Source organism: Scyliorhinus canicula, chromosome 13 (assembly GCF_902713615.1).
Source record: "Scyliorhinus canicula chromosome 13, sScyCan1.1, whole genome shotgun sequence".
Taxonomy (NCBI): Eukaryota; Metazoa; Chordata; class Chondrichthyes; order Carcharhiniformes; family Scyliorhinidae; genus Scyliorhinus; species Scyliorhinus canicula.
The window spans coordinates 151,154,717-151,174,501 of record NC_052158.1 but is presented as its reverse complement, the minus strand read 5'-3'; the positions used below and the strand labels follow the sequence as shown (position 1 = coordinate 151,174,501).

The following is a 19,785-nucleotide window of genomic DNA, read 5'->3' as shown; positions in this document are numbered from 1 at the left end:
CCAGGGTTTTGTTTTGAGGCAGTGCACTGGAAATTATTCTTCAATTCTTGGAGACTATCCTGCAGTTTTGGCAAACCCTAGACAGGACTCAGCAGACGCTGTCAGTGGCATGAGGTGCTTACATTGGCTCACACCTTCAAATCCAAATTCTCAACATGAATGGTCACTGTTCTGCTTTACTGAACTACCCAGTCCCAATGGGCCTGTGTACCTTTCACCAGATCATCTTAGATGGTTTCAACTGTGTCGCTCTAGCTGAAATATTCTCTATGTAAACTAGACCAGGATGTAATTTTGCTGAGCCCCCTCTAGTTTATCATCGGGGATTAACGACTCAAATGCCAGAAGTATGGGTTCAAACTTGCTTCCACACCTCACACAGTGTTATTGAGGTATACAAATGATTTTTTTCTTGTGGCTAAGTAAGAACTCTCCAGCAAAGGGCACCGGACTCAAAGACAGAAAAGGGGGTTGCAGGGGAAGAACAATGTAAATGGATTTAACTACATCGTATATAAGATACTGAATTTTGGAAAAAGAGGGGGTCCCACAGCAGTAAATTCAAGAGGGAACTAGATTCAAGCTTAACAAAAAAATATAGGAATTGAAGGACTAATAAATGGAGCAAATATAGCATAAGAGAGTGCACATTCAGCAAGAAAACAGCAAAGATCTACTGAAGATTCCATTAATCTTTACTAAATTGATGGTACCAAATAGGCAGACCAGTAAAATGGGGAGATACATGGCAGGTGAAATTCAACAGCGAGAAGTGTGAAGTTATGCATTTTGCTGGAGAATGAGATGTAATATTGGCTAAAAGGCACAATGATAAAAGGGGTGTAGGAAAAGCCTGGAGATTTGTATACATAAGTATCTGAAAGTGACAGGACAAGATGTTTGAAAAGGTTACAACATCCCTTGTTTCATTAAACGAGACATCGAGTGCGAAAGCGAGGGAGCTAGCTAAACCCTTATAAAACACTGGTCAGGCCCCAGTTAGAGACTGGTGTTCAATGCTGAGCACCACACGTTAGGAAGGGTGCAAAGATCTTGGAGAAGATGCAGAAGAAATTTGTTGGAATGCGACCAAAACTGAGGGACTTCAGTTCTGTGGAGGGACAAAGGAGGGTAGGGTTGTTCTCCTGAGGACAGAGATGATTAAGAAGAGATTTGATGCAGGGGTTGAAATCATGAAGAGTTTGGATTGGGTAAATAAGGAGCTATGGTTTCCAGTGACAGAGGGTTGGTAACCAGGGGATATAGATTGAAACGATTGGAAAAAGATCCAGATGTTTTGTTTTTAAGACAGTGAGTAGTGGGGATCTGGACCACACTGTCTGAAAGGGTAGTGGAAATAGATTCAATAGTAACTCTCAAGAGGGAATTTGTTTTTTTTTTTGAAAACTGAAAGGTGAGATAATAGAGCAGATGGATGGAAAAGTGCTTGAACCTCCAGGTGGAGGCACATCTCACTGCAGGAATTTGAGTATAGCTATCCATGCTGGCACCCTGGTGCAGAAGTGAGGGAATGCTACACTGTCAGCAATGCTATCTTTCAAATGTTAAATTGAGGCCTAAAAGATGCCCTGCCATTCTTTTGAAAAAGAGGGTTATTAACAGAGGACAACAGAGTTATTCTCTGATGCTATGGCCAATGTTTCCTCATTCAACACCACTACGTTAGATTACCTGGTCATTATCATATTGCTTTTTGTAGGAGGTTGCTGAGTGATTGGCTGCTGCACTTCAAAAATGCCCACATTTCAAAAGTTGGCCGTAAAACTTTTTGGGACTCCCTGATTTCATTAAATGTGCTACAAAAAGGCAAGTCTTTCTTCTTAACACAAAAGCTTTCTTGTAACTGAAATGTGTGAAACCACTTCTATAATCTGACGCTACGTCAATTACTCAACTTTGGTTCAGATTACGACTTGGAGATATAAAGAGAAAAGAAAGATTTTCATTTTCTACAGCACGTTTCCCGACTGCTTTTCAGCCAGTGAGACACTCTTTTTGGAGTGTAGTCACTGACTGGGGCCGGTTTAGCCTTGGTTGGCCCCAGGTTCGTGACCGGGAGCGACGCCAACAGCAGGGGTTCAATTCTCACAGAGGTTGAGGTTATTCATGAAAGCCCCCCCCCCTTTCTCAACCTTGCCCTTCGCCTGAGGTGTGGTGATCTTCAGGTTAAATCACCACCAGTCAGCTCTCCCCATCAAAGGGGAAAGCAGCCTATGGTCACCTGGGACTCTGGGGACTTTATATTTTACTTCAGTCACTGCTGAAATGTCAGAAACGTAACTGTGGATTTGCATACAATATACACCCACAAATAGCAATATGGATAACAGATAGATAATCTGATTTCTGTGATGTTTATCAAGGTACTGGGGAATACTCCCCTGCTGTCTTTTTCAAAACAGTTTAATGTGATCTTTTATATTCATCTGAGAGGGTGTACGCGGCCTTAGTTTTACATCGCATCCGAAAGACTGACAGAATTCCCTCATAGAATAAAAACAAACGTGCCCTCAACTTTGACTTCAAAAACTTTAGACCATTTTGTATCTTCATTTCTTCCGTTTTGTATTTTTCCCCTCATGCCAGTTTGTTTCTTGTTCTCATGTTTTTGCTTTCACACAGATCTGACCTTTATTCTGTTATTAACACATTCTGCTGTAACCAATGCTTTTTCCTTTACGACTACTATTTCCATTCACTTTGCACTTTAATCTCTCACCCTCTGATCTATCACTGACCTTCCCCTTTTGCCCCATTTGACCCTCCTCCACTCTTTTTCAAGAGCATAAAACCCAACACATTTATAGCACAGTGGTTAGCACTGTTGCTTCACAGCAACAGGTTCGATTCCCGGCTTAGGTCACTGTCCATGTGGAGCCTGTATGTTCTCGTTGTGTCTGCGTGGGTTTCCTCCGGGTGCTCCAGTTTCCTCCTACAAGTCCCGAAAGATGTGCTGTTAGGTAATTGGACATGCTGAATTCTCCCTCTGTGTACCCGAACAGGCGCCGGATTGTGGCGACTAGGGGGTTTACACAGTAACCTCATTGCAGTGTTAATGTCAGCCTACTTGTGACAATAAAGATTATTATAAAAAGAAAAGTCATAGAATTCCAACAGTGCAGCCATTCGCCCCATCAAGGCTGCACCATCCCTTTGAAAGAGCACTCTACCTGGGCTTACTCCCCTATCGTACCCCCACAACTCTAACTAACCTGCACATCCTTGGACCCTAAGGGGCAAATTATCAAGACCAATCCATCTAACCTACACTTCTTTGGACTGTGGAAGGAAAACAGAGCACCCGAAGGAAACCCACAATGGCACGGGGCAAAAGTTCAAACTCCGCACAGACAGCCACTCAAGGCCGGAATTGTACCCGGGGTTCCTGGCACTGTGAGGCAGCAGCGCTAACCACTGTGCCACCACGCCACCCAGACATACCAGACTTGAAACTTAAACTTTGTTTCTCTCTCCACAGATGCTGCCAGGATTGTTGAGTTTTTCCAACACTTCAGTTTTTATTCCAGAGCTCCAGCATTTTGTTTTCATGTTAGTGCAGAATTCACTCAGTTCTGCACTGGGGTGTTAGCTTTGATTTCTGTGCTAAAGTCTTCAAGTCGCACTTGAACCCATGGCAGCATGATTTAGCAGGAAGTGTTTTTCTAATTTAGCCACAGAAAGTGGGGTTATAGATATTAAATTGGTTCAGTTACAGGAAGCGGAGAGTTGTGGTGGATGAATGCTTTTCAGGCTGCGAGGTGGTTTGCAATGATGTTCCCCAAGGATTAGTTTTGGTCCATTACTCTTTCATAATTTCAATGAAACACCTAGACCCGTGTGTAAAAAGCAGCATTATAAACCATGTAAATGATACAAAACTTGGCAACGTTACAGATGGTGATTAGACCAGCCTTTAGTTAGACATAGTTAGAATAGCGTAATCTGCAGAAGCATGGCAGATGGAGTTCAAAGCAGAAAAGTGTGAAGTCATGCACTTTGGAAGGACTAATAAGGAAAGGCAACACACTATAAACGGCACAATTCTGATAAGTGTGGATGAGCAGAGACCCTGGTATCCATAGAAACAAAATCTTAAAGGTGGCAGGACAAGTTTATCTGATGGTTAAAAAAATTGATTACTTTTTAAAGGGAATATAACAACAGAGATCATCTTTATAAATCTTTATTATTGTCACAAGTAGGCTTACATTAACACTGCAAGGAAGTGACTGAAAATCCCCTAGCGTCCCATTCGGGTGCCTGTTCGGATACACAGAGGGAGAATTCTGAAGCCCCTGGCGCTGTGAAGCATTAGTGCTAACCACTGTGTATTACTATTATCATTAAATCACTGGTTAGGTCTCAATGAGACACATCTGGGCAGGCACGACAAGACAGCTGGAAAGGCCTCAGAATAGGTGAAGAGGAGTTTTTTCGGAGTGTTGCCAGAGCTGAGGAACTTCAGTTATCAGGGGAGATTGGGAAATTTAGGATGGTTCTTCTTGGAACCTCCTTGAGGTGACCCTATCAGGATTTTTAATATGAGAGATTATGATGTGGAAGATGGATAGAGACTGTACCCTCTGGTAATTGGGACAGTAGCAAAAGGTCACAGACATAAAACCATTGGAAAAATATCTAGCAAATTGTCAGGAGCAGAAACTATCTGAAAAGTTGATGGTACCAATTCCATAAAATATTAAAAGAGAGTTGATCAGGTACTTGAGGATACAAAACCTCTTGAGCTACTAGGGGGAGATGGTGACATAGCAGTAATGTCAGTTGACAAGTAATCCAGTCCAGTTCAGTTAATTCTCTGGAAATAGGTGGCACGGTGGAGCAGTGTTTTGCACTACCGCCTCAGGGTGCTAAGGACGTGGGTTCAATCCCAGCCCCGGGTTACTGTCAGTGTGGAGTTTGCACATTCTCCCCGTGTCTGTGTGAATCTCACCTCCACAACCCAAAGATGTGCAGGGTCGGTGGATTGGTCACGCTAAATTACACCTCAATTGGGAAAAATTATTGGGTACTTTAAATACAAAAGAAGAATCTCTGGAAATAAATCTGGAATTGGTGAATGGTCCATTGTTATAACAGCCCATGTGTTCACTCATAGAATTTAGAAATGATAGAATTTACAGTGCAGAAAGGGGCCATTTGGCCCATTGAGTTTGCACAAGCCTAGAGCACCCTACCCAAGCCCGCACATCCACCCAATCCCCATAACCTGCACATCTTTTTTGCACCTAAGCTTTTTGGACACTAAGGCCAATTTAGGATGGACAATCCACCTAACCTGCACATCTTTGGAAACCGGAGCATTGGGAGGCAACCCACTTCAACACGGGGAGAACGTTCAGACTCCGCACAGACAGTGACCCAAGCTGGGAATCGAACCTAGGACCTGGAGCTGTGAAGCAACTGTGCTAACCACTAACTGACATCCTACAGGGAAGGAATTCTGCCTTCCTTACCCAGAGGAAGGCCTCTGTGCCACACGAGAACCAAGTGCCCTCTGGAATGGCCCAGCAAATGCTAACAACCGTCACGTTCGACTTTCAGTTACAGAATTTACTGAATTCAAAGTTCACCATCTGTGGGATTCGAAACCTGTTCCCCGAGCATTCCCAGGATCTCTGGCTGGATTGCTAGTCCAGTGCCATCTTGGCCGCTGCTTCCACTGCCTCCCCCTGTTTGAATTGGCTGGACAGAGAGCTGGCATGCAGTTGAGAGAGCGAATGGCCTCCTTCTGTTCCTTACCAACTCTCTTAGCACTGCGCATACAAAACGTGCTGCAGCGCTAAGTGCTTATATGAGTACAAAACACATGTATTATTAACTCAGTTCAACCACAGAAAGCGCGGTGGAACGAGACCAGTAATCATCTGGAGTGGGCCATGCCATTTATCTTCAACACTAAGTTAGAAAAGGTTAATAAAGTGGTGATTTTATTTTTGGAAAAAATGCTTGTGAAGTTCCATGTCAATTAGCGACATCTAAGTCCTGATTGGGGGGGGGGGGGGGGGAGTCTGTGTTAATTCAGGCACCAGCAAGTCTGCGAGTAGCAGGTATAATGTTACAAAGCGCTTTCTGACAATGATGTGTCCGCGGGGGAAAGGTACTGGCTGTACTTTCCCTCCTTCAGTGCAAGCAAGGCTCTTCCAGCCACCAACTCCGCCACCTTTACACCCCGAGTTTTCCCTTTCTCATCCAACTTCATTTCGACTCTGCAGTTTATTTGAAAACAAAAACAACCCCGATGTCCTGTCCTGAAATACATTCCAGAGCTGGGACTTTTCGTCTTCTTGTTTCGTGGTGACTATCCAATTCGCTGCACCTTATTCCATCGGCCCAATCCGCTTCCCTCCACCTATTCAATTTACTCATTCAGGAAGATCCATTCTGGGCTCAAAAATAAATTCAATGTGCACCCCACCCCCCCCCCCCCCCCCCCCCGCCACCGCCCTCCCTCTACCTTCACAAAGCCCGCCACAGGGGTGTGGATTCATCACTCACAGCGCAACCACCCCCCATTATCTGTAAAATGTGTTCCAATTTGCTTCCCAAATGACCATCTGGACTCCGGAAGCGCCACCTCCGTGTTGGGGAAAATGCCATTATCTGGACTGCAAACCGTGAATTTGAATTCCATGTCCAATCTGGCAGGCTGTATGTGACCTGGGCTGAGGTGTTGAGAAAGTGGATCTCGGGCTACACTTTGGGTGACTGTGTGTGTGTCTCTCTCTCCCTCCCAGAGAGTGCCCGACCCAGCACATGTTGTGAACATAGAACATACAGTGCAGAAGGAGGCCATTCGGCCCATCGAGTCTGCACGGACCCACTTAAGCCCTCACTTCCACCCTATCCCTGTAACCCAATAACCCCTTCTAACCTTCTTTTGGTCACTAAGGGCAATTTATCATGGCCAATCCACCTAACCTGCACGTCTTTGGACTGTGGGGGAAACTGGAGCACCCGGAGGAAACCCACGGGGTGAACGTGCAGACTCCGCACAGACAGTGACCAAGCGGGGAATCGAACCTGGGACCGTGGCGCTGTGAAGCCACAGTGCTTTCCACTTGTGCTACCGTGCTGCCCACTAGAATGGATACCAGCCATTCTCCAACCATTCATTACCAACCCACCCCCTCGTTTCCCATTCGATAACACAGGGCTCGGAAGTTATTGAAACCCTGGTCAAAATGAGGGGCTTTGCGAAAAGTCACATTGAAAAGTTGATGAAAATCGCCCATGTACTGAAAAGTGATTTAGCTTCTTTCCATGAAAAGTTTTAATTCAGAGAATTTAATTCAGAAAAAAAAACCTTTTCGCCCAGAGGACGTTGGGAATCTGGAACTCAATGCCTGATAGGGTGGAGCAGTGGGAACTCTCCCGAAACCTGAGGAAGGATGTTCTTGCTGTGGAGGGAGTGCAGCGAAGGTTTACCAGGGTGATTACTGCGATGGTGGGATTGTCATATGAGGAGAGACTAAGTTGGTTAGCATTATATTCATTGGAGTTCAAAAGATTGAGAGGGAGGACAGCACGGTGGTGCAGTGGTTAAAACTGCTGTCTCATGGCGCCGTGTTCCCAGGTTCGATTCCGGCTCTGGGTCACTGCCCGTGTGGAGTTTGCACATTCTCCCCGTGTTTGCATGGGTTTCACCCCCAAAGATCTGCAGGGTAGGTGGCTTGGCCATGCTAAATTGTGCCTTAATTTTAAAAAAATGAATTCTAAATTACAAAAAAGAGTGAGGGGCTCTCATACAAACTTAAAAAATTCTAACAGGATTAGACAGGATAGATTCAGAAAGAATGTTCCCGATGATGAAGGAGTCCAGAATCAGGGGTCGTAGTTTGTAGAAAAGGGGTGAACCGTTCAGGACTGAGGTGAGGAGAAATTTCTTCGCCCAGAGAGTAGTTCTCTACTACAAATTCTCTACTACAAAAAGTAGTTGAGGCCAAAATATTGTGTAATTTCAAGAAGGAATTAGAAATAGCTCTTGGGGGGGGGGGGGGGGAAAGGGATGAAGGTATATGGGGGGGGGGGGAGGAGGGACTAGGATACTGAACTCCATGGTCAGCCATGATCATAATGAATGGCTGAGTAGGCTCGAAGGGCCGAATGGCCTCCTCCTGCTTCTATTTTCTGTGCTTCTAAGCATTTGGATGAGCACGGGTAAGGCCATGGAATACAAGGCACTAGACCAAGTGTTGGTAACTGGGATTAGAATAGAGAGGCGTTTGATGGCCTGTACAAGACACGATGGGCCGAATGGTCTCTTCTTGTGCTGTAAAACTCTACGACTCTATTCGAGCGCACACACATGAATACAATGAGACACAGGCGGGCGATGCACACACTACCATGTTGCCGGTTCTACTCACCCTTGCGCGTTGCGTACAAGGCGATCAAAGCGATGAAGACAATGAGCAGCAAGATGACAATGGTGGTCAATCCAATCTCCAGAGAGGTCCAGGATTTACACGACTTCTTTGATTTCGCTGGGTTCCTTTCAACTATATCCATTTGGCTTTCAGACTTGCCCATAACAACAACCTGAGAGCGAGAAGAGGAATATTAAGGGCCAGCCATGTTGCAGGGGCGAGAGCGAGGACGCTGTGTTCAACCCGAATCACCAAACGTTCCCCTGAATGATCGGACACAAAGTCATCTCCAAGCAGTGCACTGAAGTTTGCAGATGATTGAAACGTCGGTGCGATTGAAAGACAATATATAATTTGCCGAGTTTAGAATGACCAGTATCTGGTCACTAACAGCAGGGGATTACTGCTGATGTTAAAATGGATTTCTCACGAATATTCGCATTTCCAGGGAAACGTTTCAATTAACAGTTTTCCTCATCATCCTTATCATCCTTACTCTAATTGACAGCAGCACAGAGTGCGATTATAGCCCAAAATACCCTGTTTCAAAATTAGTATCATAAATTAAATGAATAAAAAGCAACCTAGAACCTAACAGATTGAATAGACAAGGTGACGAATTTGTACAACATAGAATCTCCCTGCGATTAATTTGGCAACAAATTGGGTTCAGTTGGTTTTCGAGTCTGCAAGGTTAAAAAAAAAGTCTGGGGGAAATCGCAGCAAACTTTAGTTTGTGAAGTTTAGGGGCGGCAAATTATCCGGGAGAAGTTATTTTGGGAGTTGGTGTATGCTGGTGTACTTACGCCGCAGAGACAGCCTAACTGCGGGTGCACTGAGTTGAGAGAGGTGAAATGGAACCCTTTGGACCTGGTGTAATAGTCCAATTCTCTGGACCGAGATGATAAAATCTATAATCATTAAGTTTATATATATATATATAGGTGTGTGTGTTGTACTCAGAGGAAGGGAGGGTGGGGTTAAGGATCAGTTAGTGCAGACTCGTAGGTTTGCCTGATCAGCGCTTTTGCATGCAACAAACTTCCATGGACACAATTTTGTTTCCTTCCCCCATGGCTGAGGAAGCTGGGACACGGGGGGAGGGGGGCTCTCGGTTCCACAATTCGGTGGTCCTTCACTTCGAACTAAGCTGAGGAGAAAGTCTTTTAATTCAGAAGGTTGTGAGTCTTTAGAATTCTCTCAGGCTGAGCGTGCAGAGATTGAAAGCTGAGAGAGGGGGGTGGAATCCAGGGATACGGGTGTGGGGGGGGGGGGGGGGGAGGGAGTTAGTGGAGCAGATGCAGCCATGATGGTACAGAATGGCGGAGCAGGCTCAAGAGGGGCCGAATGGTCTAACCCCTGCTCCTTATTTCTCATGCCCTGAGGCACAGTTCAGTTGCACCCCTAACTGAGGGTGTGGGTTTCTCTAACCTTGAGAAACAAGTTTAATAGTGAGGGTGAAATCACAGAACCGCCTGGAGGATTTATGAGAGACTCCGGGGTGGTTTTGTGTGTGTGTGTGTGTGTGGTGAGGGAGGGTAGGTGGCAAAGCAGCTTTTAAAATACCAATCAGACACACACACACACATGCATGAGCGGCAATCGCGTTGGAATTGATTGATTGGGAGAGGGAAGGAAATGGATGAAGAGACGCTACCTTGTGTTAACCGGACCATTCCTCAACAGACAGAAGTAACACATGAAAGTCTCGTGCGGCAAAAATCGGACTATGTGGCGGCCGGCACCCTGGGCTCTGCTTTCCAATTAATGAAAATAACTGGAAATTTGATTTGATTTATTGTCACATTGACATCTTAGCACCGATAACTGCTTGGACAGTACCGCAAATTTACACAGGGACATGTTTTATGGGGGGGGGGGGGGGGGAGGATTTACCGTAACAGAATTAACACATTTTAACCCACATGTCACAGCAGGCAGTGAAAGAACAGGTCGCGCCTATTGCCGGTAATACGACAGTCACCGTCTCCTCCTTTTCCAATCTTCCTAGTTTAGGGAATGTAAGTTGTAGATTCCACCTCCGCTCACAACAGGAGCAAGAATCACTGATAGGGGGTGTCTTTTCGTGCTTGTTGAGTGTTGTTGCTGCTTTGTGACTGGTGTCCGGGGTCTCTGTCCCGGGTCAAGGCAAAGGTGGGGGACCAGGACACAGGATTGATCACACGTTTGGCATCAGGGTGGGGGGGGGGGGGGGGGGCAGAGATCCGGCTGCGATTGCTGAGCTGAAAATCCCATGGGGGGAGATCCACTTGCTCACCGCGTCAAGAGACCCAGCGGGAAACCCCAGCGGTCAAACCCGCGCCCCTTTGGGTCAATTTCACCACACCCGCCTGTCCATTTCAGGTCAATTTCACAGGCGGAGGCAATGGACTGTTTTTACCCAACAAGTTGAGCAAGAGACGCGAATGGGAGATTAGCCAGAGTTCCAGAAGTAAGGGCGACTTTCCGAGAGTGCAGGGGCTCGCTTTACCCCGACCTGCAAGGAGACTTGCGTCTCTTTACCGCCCCGGGGTGGGGGGTTCAAGACCCCCATTCCCACTCCCTGGGGGTTAAGGTCCCCCCCTCCCCACCCCACCTCTCTCTCGGCGAACTGTTTTAAAGCCAGACTGAGTCAGTTGGGGTCAGCTGCACTTGTAGTTGACAAGTCCAAATGGGACTTCACAGTAAGATAGCAAGCGGGCCATCTCACCAGCCAACACCGAGGCCGGGGGGAGAGGGGGCATGGCAACTCCAGGCAGCTCTTAAAAAGAGATCTATACCCATCTCCACCCACCCCAAATCACCCCCCCCCCCACCTCCCCCCCCCCCCCCCCCCCCCCCCCTCGGCCCTATTCAACTTCTGAATCAAAAGCACCCACACTATCGGCTCCGGTAACCCGCGGGTAATGACCTATTCAGAGAGGGTGGGTTGCAAAGATTGCTGTTCATCTTAGCAGAGGAGGGGTTGCCGAGCACTGGGTGGACGAAGGCAGCGTTCCCAACGATCCCCCGAGTGGTAGCGGTGTGAGGATGGAGGGTCAGGATGTTACAGGTAAAAAAAATGCTCGGCTCCCTGAACCCTGCTCCTGAACAATGTTCAGCTCAGCTCCTCCTGTTGCAAATGAACGCGGGTGGACGCCAGCACAATGTGAATACCTGCCCAACTGTTCACACACTATCCAAATCCTGGTTGAACGGCTGACAGGTTAACGCGTCCCAATCTGAGACAGCACACGTGAATTAAAATGGAATCATTCTGAAACGTTCCGTGCATTTAATTCCAGAGTGTGCAACAGGTCCATGCAGCAAGGGGGGGTTTAATAAGGTCTATTAAAACAAAGGTCGCTGGTGAGATTTCAGCCACGTTACAAATTGGGGTTTGTGTTAAATAATGTGTTTTCTCAGAGACATCAGCCATGCACACACACACACACACACACAACTTACCAGGCATCTGTTGTGTGGCTTGTGTCAATGCCATTGAAAATCACTGACCAATTAGACCCAGTACATGGGCAATAGCCGACATGGTGAGCCCTGCTCCACCAGACAGGTGAGAATATCGGTCCCCTAATTTCGAGAGAGAATCTTGCAGACAGCACCGTTTACCCCCCTCTCTCCCTCTCCCTCTCTCGGCCCTTCTATCCTGTGCAGTCAGACGGGAACTTGCGACCGTGCAGGACCCGTCAAACGGCATCGATTTGTCAACGCCAAGCTGACACTATTTGGCCAGCCCTGGCTCATTGCTGAATGTGCTTAATATGATCCTGGAATCGTAAAGGAAACGGGGAGGAGGGAGGAGTTGGAGGAGGAAGGGAGGGGAGGGAGGGAGGGGAGGGAGAAAGAGGAGGGGGCTCTGCTTTCAACGATCCCAGAATGGCACTTAAGTTCCTTCAGTGAGTGCAGGAGCTGGAGGCTGCAGGAGGCGGAGGGCGAGCCGCTTTGCAGCTGGCACATGTCCAGCAGCCTCAGGTCGTTGGGAAGATGCCGATTGGGCGGTGTGTGAGCAGGCAAGGCAGGCAGTGGAGGGTTCTTTGACAGCAAGGCATACTAGCTCATTTGCATCTGTGCTCTAATTCTGTCCCTCCCTCCCCCGTCTTTTCCAACACACTTTGGGGACAATTGCGAATGGGTGAAGTGGTGGCCAGCGCTCTGCACACGCTTCATAACGCTGGCTGGCACAGGCGAAATGTCACACAGAGCCACATTTACCAGCATTTGCTTTTCAAGCTAACGGCATCACTCCTTTCACACACACATCACACTTTACATGAAGTCCAGCTGGTCTATCAAACAGGCCCCACACTTTGTTGTCTGGGGCATTTTAAAGAGATACCGCTCCTCTTTCACCTCCCCCCCCCCCCCCCCAAGTCAGCTCATCTCCTGGAAGAAGGCACCAACAACAAAAAAGCGGGAAGAGGGAAGCTCCAACATTCTCTCTCCGAGTTCCAAACCAATCCTGGATTTCACGTTGACCAGATAGACACGTCTAATGTGGACCCATCTCCCGCCTCTCCCAAGGATGGGTTCAGCTCCCTGTTGAAAGGCGAGGGGTCAGCACCAATCATCCCAGCCAGCTGGGCATTGCAGAACCTCTCCACACTCTGAGATTCAAATACATACCCAAGATCCAGGTGCTCACCACACTTGCGACGTTTAAATGTAAGTTCCCCCTGTTCCTCCCCAATCTGTCCACCTGAGATTCGATGCCAACGTGCGCAAGCCGACACTTCCATCATTTTTAGACCCGATCGCCTCTCATTCTATGTGGCTCTCGTTTACAGACACGGAATAAGACAAATCCCGCTTCTCTTCTCAGAGATTGCTGGCATTTTTAATCCAGGGGTTCAGGAATAGCAATCCACAAATCCATCCCTGTGCGATGAATGTTTTAGCCTTGACTCAATGATAAAGTTCTCGCCCCGGTTCTGCATCTCTATCGCCCACACTGGAGACTTGAACACAACATCCAGAGGGTGGCACTGTAGCACAGTGGTTAGCACTGCTGCTTCACAGTGCCAGGGTCCCAGGTTCGATTCCCGGCTTGGGTCACTGTCTGTGCGGAGTCTGCACGTACTCCCCGTGTCTGCGTGGAGACGGAATAAGTCTAATTCTGCTTTTATTACTTGGAATTTATATCCCACATTCTCTACTGTCAATTAATGTGCAAAAGCTACAAATTTGTGCCATTTGCCCTTAAATTGCTGCTGCATTCCAGTGAATTTGATGATAGTGATATCGCAGTTGAAGGGATATAGTCACTCAGTTAACTTGCATTAAAAATCGCCCATCTAGGTTTATAACAATATAATATAATCTTTATTAGTGTCGCAAGTAGAAGTTACTGTGAAAAGCCCTTAGTCGCCTGATCGTGTACACGGAAGGAGAATTCAGAATGTCCAAATTACCTAACAGCAGTGTCTGTGCAGACTCCGCACAGACAGTGACCCAAGCCGGGAATCAATCCTGGGACCATAGCGTTGTGAAGGAGCAGTGGTAACCACTGTGCTGCCATGCTGCCCACCAATAACCATGTCTCAATTTGGCTTGTATTACAAGATAGATTTGTGGTTACAGAAATTGCAGTTATTAGTATACCCCAGACTTTGGGTGGCAGTGATGTGGGAAGCAGTCGCACACGTGATGGCTCCCACGAAGGCTTAGGATCATTCCTGCCCGGTGTTTGGGCGATCATTTGGAGGAAATTTATGTACTTTGATGGACTAAAACCCTCTTACTCAAGTAATGTCCGGCAAAAAGTGTTTGAAGCAGAAGTCGGGCAAGGGAATGTCATCGGAATCAAAAATTCCTTGATCCTCAGTCGGCGGGGGGGGGGGGGGGGGGGGTGTGTGTGTGTGTGGACATGGCAGCTGCTTTTGCTGAGACGGTGACCCATCAGTAGATGACTGTGAAGTCGTCTTCTTGACCGACAAACTTAAGAAGCAGTGGCAGGAGGTCGCTGAGGATCTGGAGAAGGCACCAGTGAGGACTTTGGCCCAATTCGTGAACATGGGCAAGATGAACCAGGAGATAGAGGTACATGAGATGTGATTTAGAAGGTGGAGGTGGTGTTCTCTGACCAGTGATCAGATTGTCTCCTTGGAGGCAGAGATGGCAGTGCTGGTGGAGGAGGGAAGAGTGCTAAAGGCCAAGGTTGACCATCAGGAGAACCACTCCAGATGGCAAAACCGTAAGATCGCCGGAGTGCCTGAAGGGATCAAGCCCCATGGAATATAACTATATGTCCAAGATGTTCGCAAAGTTGGTGGGGGAGGGGACTTCTCGATCCCTCTTGAGTTGGATTGGGATCATAGATCGCTGAGGCAGAAGCCCAGAATGGGGGGAGCCACCTCGGGCGATCATAGTCAGGTTTCATCGATACCTGGATAAGGATTGGATCCTGAGGTGGGTGAAGATCCACTGAAATTATAGATGGGGGAGCCATGTCATCAGAACATACCAAGATTTTGGGGCAGAGCTGGCGAAAAGGCATGCAGCGTTTAATAAGATCAAGGCCGCGCTCTATAAAAGCAACGTAAGATTTGGTATGGTGTAACCGGCTCATCTTCGGGTAACTTTTGAGGACAGAGAATATTATTTTGATGTGCCGGAAGATGAGAATGACATTGTCAAGAAGCACGGACTGGGGGTGAAGTAAAGTGCTTGAGGACTATGGAGTTTGTTGTTTGCTCCTTGTTAAGTTAATCTGTATTTGTACCTTATGGGGGATTTTTAGTAATGTAGGCAAGGGCTTTGGGTTGTGAAGGGGCTGGTTGGTGGGTGTTCGGCCCGGACGAAGCTGGAGTTTGTATGTTGAACTTTTGAGTTTTATTTTTGGGGGAGTGGCTTTGGCTTTGATTTTTACCCTGGGCGGGGGCTACCCTGCTGGCAGTATAGCGAGTTAATGGGAGCGGAGAAGGGGAGATGTCTGCAGCTTGTTACCATGGGGTTGTTTTTTAAGGTAATGAGCAGAGGCTTCTTGTCTCTGTTTTGTTTGGTCTTGGGGGCGGGCCAGAGCGGGGGCTTTTGTGCTTCTGTTGGGTGTTTGGTTGGTCTTCAGGATGAGGTGGGGTAGGGAGGGGAAGGGGGTAGAATGGGGGGGAGGGGCGAATTGCTGACGGTGACAATTCCTTTGTTTTGGGACTGGTTTTATGGGGGATGTGTTGGCCTTCCAGGGTGGGCCCGGGGCTGGTGCAGGTTGAGGCACGGCTGGATTGCCTGACAGGGTGGGTCTGACTGATCCTGGGTTTGGAGGAGGTTGGGGTGGGGGGGCGGGGGGCAGAGGCCCTGATCCAGCTGATAACCTGGAATGTGAGGAGGTTAAACGGTCCAGTAAAAAGGTCCTGGATGTTTGCGCACTTGAGAAGTTTGAAAGCGGATGTGTTTTTCTAATAGGATTTAAGAATTTGGGATCAGACAAGGTTGCAGAAAGAATGGGTGGGACAGGTATATCATTCGGGTTTTGATTGTAGGATGTGGTGGGCTGCTGTGTTGATTAATAAGAGGGTGGCTTTTTCTGTGGGTAATATCTTGGCAGACTCAGGTAGGAGGTACGTGATCCTCAGTGGGTTGTTGGTGGGCATGCCGGTGGTGTTTGTCAATGTACATGCACCGAACTGGGATGATGCGGTATTCATTAACAAGGTATTAGCATCTATCCCAGAGCTTGATTCGCAGCAACTAGTTATGGGGGTGGACTTCAATTGTGTTTTGGACCCTAGATTGGATAGGTCGAGTCCCAAGTCTTGGAGTCCATGAGGGGTGGCGATGGAGTTACTGGTGTTCATGAAACAGATGGGGGGTTGGGGGGTTGGGGGGTTGGGGGGGGGGGGGGGGCAGACTAGTGGAGGTTTAAGTTTCTGAGGGATCAGAAATTTTCTTTTTTTTCTCAAGTCCATCGGGTCTTCTTCCGAATTGGCTTCTTTATGGTGGGTTCTCCCTGGGGTGAGGGGACAGGTTACTCAGCCATCGTTATTTTAGATCATGCTCCGCATTTCACGTGCCTGATGTTGGAGTTGAGCCGCTGTCAGAGGCCTCTGTGGAGATTGGACACGGCGTAGCTCATGGAAACGAGATTTTGTGAGCTCTCTGCCATTGGGGAGTACGTTGAGTTCAACAGGAATGTGGCGGTTTTGCCATCCACGCTCTAGGAGGCCCTGAAGGCAGTTATTAGGGGGGAGATAATCTCTTATAAGGCGCATAGGGTTATATCTGCGAAGGTGGAGAGGCAGAACACCAGTACTCGATTACCCTGACGCTCGAGGTGGACCGCCAGTACTCGATTCTCCGCACGCCAGATTATTTGTGGAAAGAAAGAAGTTGCAAATGGAGTTTGAGTTGTTGTCAACGGGTAAGGCGGTGACCCAGCTGCGTCGCTCGAGGGGTCTTTCTGTGAGTATGGGGAGAATGCTAGTCGTCTGTTGGCTCTCCAGTTGAGGTGGCAGGCAGCCTCCCGTGAGGTAGTGCACGTCAGGGACTTGGATGGCGGGATAGTTTCTGCCCCAGAGAAACTTAATGAGGTCTTTGAGGCCTTCCAGCATGGGTTGTATGAATCAGAGCCTCCGCTGAAGGGCTCATCAATGAGACAGTTCTGGGATGGGTTGACCTTCCTGGTGGTGGAACAGGAGAGAAGGCAGGAGTTGGAGACGCCGCTAGGGAAGGGGGAGTTCATGAGTTGTATTCGGTTCATGCAGACGGGCAAAACACAGGGATCGGATGGGTTCCCCATTGAATTTTACTGACAGTTTGCTGGTCAGTTGGTCCCACTTCTGCAGGGTATGTTTCATGATTCCGTGTCCCAGGGGCAGCGGGGTGGGGGGAGGGTGGTATTGCCGGCCACGCTGATGCAGACGATAATTTCCTTGATCCTGAGGAAGGAGAAGGATCCCATGAAATGCGGGTCGCGTCGGCCTATTTCGTTCTTCAATGCTGATGCTAAGTTGCTGGCGAAGGTGTTGGCAATAAGGTTGGAGACCTGCCTACCGGGGGTGATTTCGGAGGAGCAGACTGGTTTTGATAAGAGCCAGCAGTTGTCGGCCAATATTAGATGATTGTTAAATGTTATGTTGCTGTCCATCTTAGAGGCCAATCCAGAGGTGATCATTTCGATGGACGGGGAGAAGGCGTTTGATATGGTTGAGTGGGGTTACCCGTTTGAGATCCTGGGGCGGTTTGGCTTTGAGCCAAAATTTATTTCATAGATTAGGCGTTTGTACAGGGCTCCCACCGCAAGTGTACAAACTAACAGCCTGAGCCCAGGGTATTTCCAACAAGGCAGGGGTGTTGCTTCAGCTTTTGTTTGCCCTAGCAATCGAGTCACTGGCCATTGTATTGAGGTCGTTTACCAGATGGAGGGGGATAGAGCGCAGGGGAGGGAGCACAAGGTGTCCTTATGTGTGGACGATCTGTTATTATATAATACAGACCCTCTCTCCAATGTTGGGGAGACAATGGATCTGCTCAGGAAGATTGCCTCCTTTTCAGGGTACAAGGTAAATCTGGGTAAACGTGATTTTTTTTTCCAGTGGACCCCCACCCAGGAAAGGGGAGCTGATCTGGGGAGTCTGCCGTTTGATGGCTCTGATTAGCTTTCAGTATCTGGGTATTTGGGTGGCTTCATAAACATAACTTCTCTCATCTGGTGGAAGGCCGATTTTAAAAGGTGGGGTTCCCGCCTTCTGACCTACACGGGAAGGGAGCAGAAGTTGAAGGCGAATATTCTCCCGAGGGTTTTATTTTTCTTCTAGTTCCTCCTAATCTTTCTTCACAAGGCTTTCGTTTGCAGTGTTAACAAATTGATTTCTACTTTTGTTGCGCTGATAAGACTCCCCGGATTCACAGGTTGTTTATGCAACGGGTTAGGCAGTCACGGGAGGGGGGGAGGGGGTTGGCATTACCCAACCTGTTATGCTATTATTGATAAGGTGGTTCGAGGATCCAAACTCTATATGATGGCGGGTCAATGGAGGAGGTTTAATGCATAGGGCCGAGTCTGAGGGCCCTGCTTACAGCACCACTCCCTTTTTTTCCTGCTCGATTCTCTTGTAGCCCCATGGTATAGCCACTTTGAGCATTTGGAATCAGTTTAGACAACATTTGGGCTCCATGTCTCTCACGGCTCTGATTTTCAGAAACCATAGGTTTGTGCTGTCTGATTTAGATTCATCATTTAGGGCATGAGAGAGGTTGAGAGATATGTTTCTGGCCAGTAGGTTCGCCGGTCTGGGCGAGTTATTAGCGAAGTTCCAGCTTCTGAGAAGTAATGTATTCACGTACTTACAGGTGGATGATTTGTCACTCAAGGAGCTTCCTTTATTTCCCTTAGTTCTGTCGCATTCGCTTATGAAGTGGGCCCTGTCCCTGGCTGGGATGGGGGGAGGGTAAGATTTCAGATATCTATGGGCAGATGCTAATAATGGAGCAGACATTGTTGGGGAGGTATAAAGGAAGTGGAAGGGTGAGCTGGGTTTGGCCTTTGAGGGAGAAGTTTGGAGTGAGGCTCTTCACAGGGTCAACTTTACATCCTTATGTGCGATTTTAAGCCTGATCCAGTTCAAGGTGGCGCACAGGGCACATCTGACTGGGGCGCGGGTGAGCAGGTTCTTCTTGGGGGTAGAGGACAGGTGTGAGCGACGCTCTAGGGGTCTGGTGAACCACACGCACATGTTGTGGTCTTGCCCCAAGCTTCTTAGTTTCTGGGTCTCGCTTTTTGATACAATGTCAGGGATTTAGGCGTTCAGCTGCAACCTTGCCCATTTGTGGCCATTCTTGGAGCATTCTTGGGAATAAAATGGGATTAGTTGTATTGATTGTATTGATTGGTTGTATATAAGATGGGCTGGTTTAGCTCAGTGGGCTAGAAAGCTGGTTTGTGATGCAGAACAAGGCCAGCAGCGCGGGTTCAATTCTCGTACCAGTCTACCTGAACAGGTGCTGGAATGTGGTGACTCGGGACTTTTCACAGTAACTTCATACTTGTGACAATAAAAGTATTTTTTTCTGTTGTAATGAAGATTTTGTTTGAATAAAAATACATTTTTTTTAAATGTGTGCACTCCATTGGGACCTGTCCAAGCTTCATCACATTTTGAGAAGCCACTGTAGTTGGATTGCTTTCTTGTTCAAATTTGTCTCTTTACTTAAAACGCTAGGTCACAAACACACGTGATATTGAAGCAATGCAGCATTGAGTCTTCATTGAGACATTGCACTTCACAATTCCACAATAAGTGAGTACAACGATCACTCACATCTCTTATATTATTCATACTTCCGATCTATGCATCCCTACATACCACCAATAAATCATAGCAAAACAAAGAGACACCAGAATAATAACATGGAGCCAGACACATGCATTAACCTTTCTCAATCTCTT

General features: G+C 47.6%; 1 protein-coding gene across 3 annotated transcripts in view; it reads right to left on the bottom strand.

Moving 5' to 3' along the window:
- LOC119976792 (neprilysin-like) overlaps positions 1 to 12,245 on the bottom strand; it is a 235,698-nt gene extending 223,453 nt beyond the window's left edge. Inside the window, exons 1-2 of one of the 3 annotated variants that reach the window (XM_038817578.1) lie at positions 11,856 to 12,245; positions 8,409 to 8,580 (exon numbers count right to left, since the gene is read on the bottom strand). In XM_038817578.1, the coding sequence (XP_038673506.1) occupies positions 8,409 to 8,571 (163 nt within the window). In that variant the 5' untranslated portion in view covers positions 8,572 to 8,580; positions 11,856 to 12,245. Of the gene's footprint in view, positions 1 to 8,408; positions 8,581 to 9,214; positions 9,236 to 11,855 lie in introns of those variants that run through there. The other 2 variants (XM_038817580.1, XM_038817579.1) reach the window with 2 other exon arrangements.
- Between the last annotated feature and the right edge of the window lie 7,540 nt (positions 12,246 to 19,785).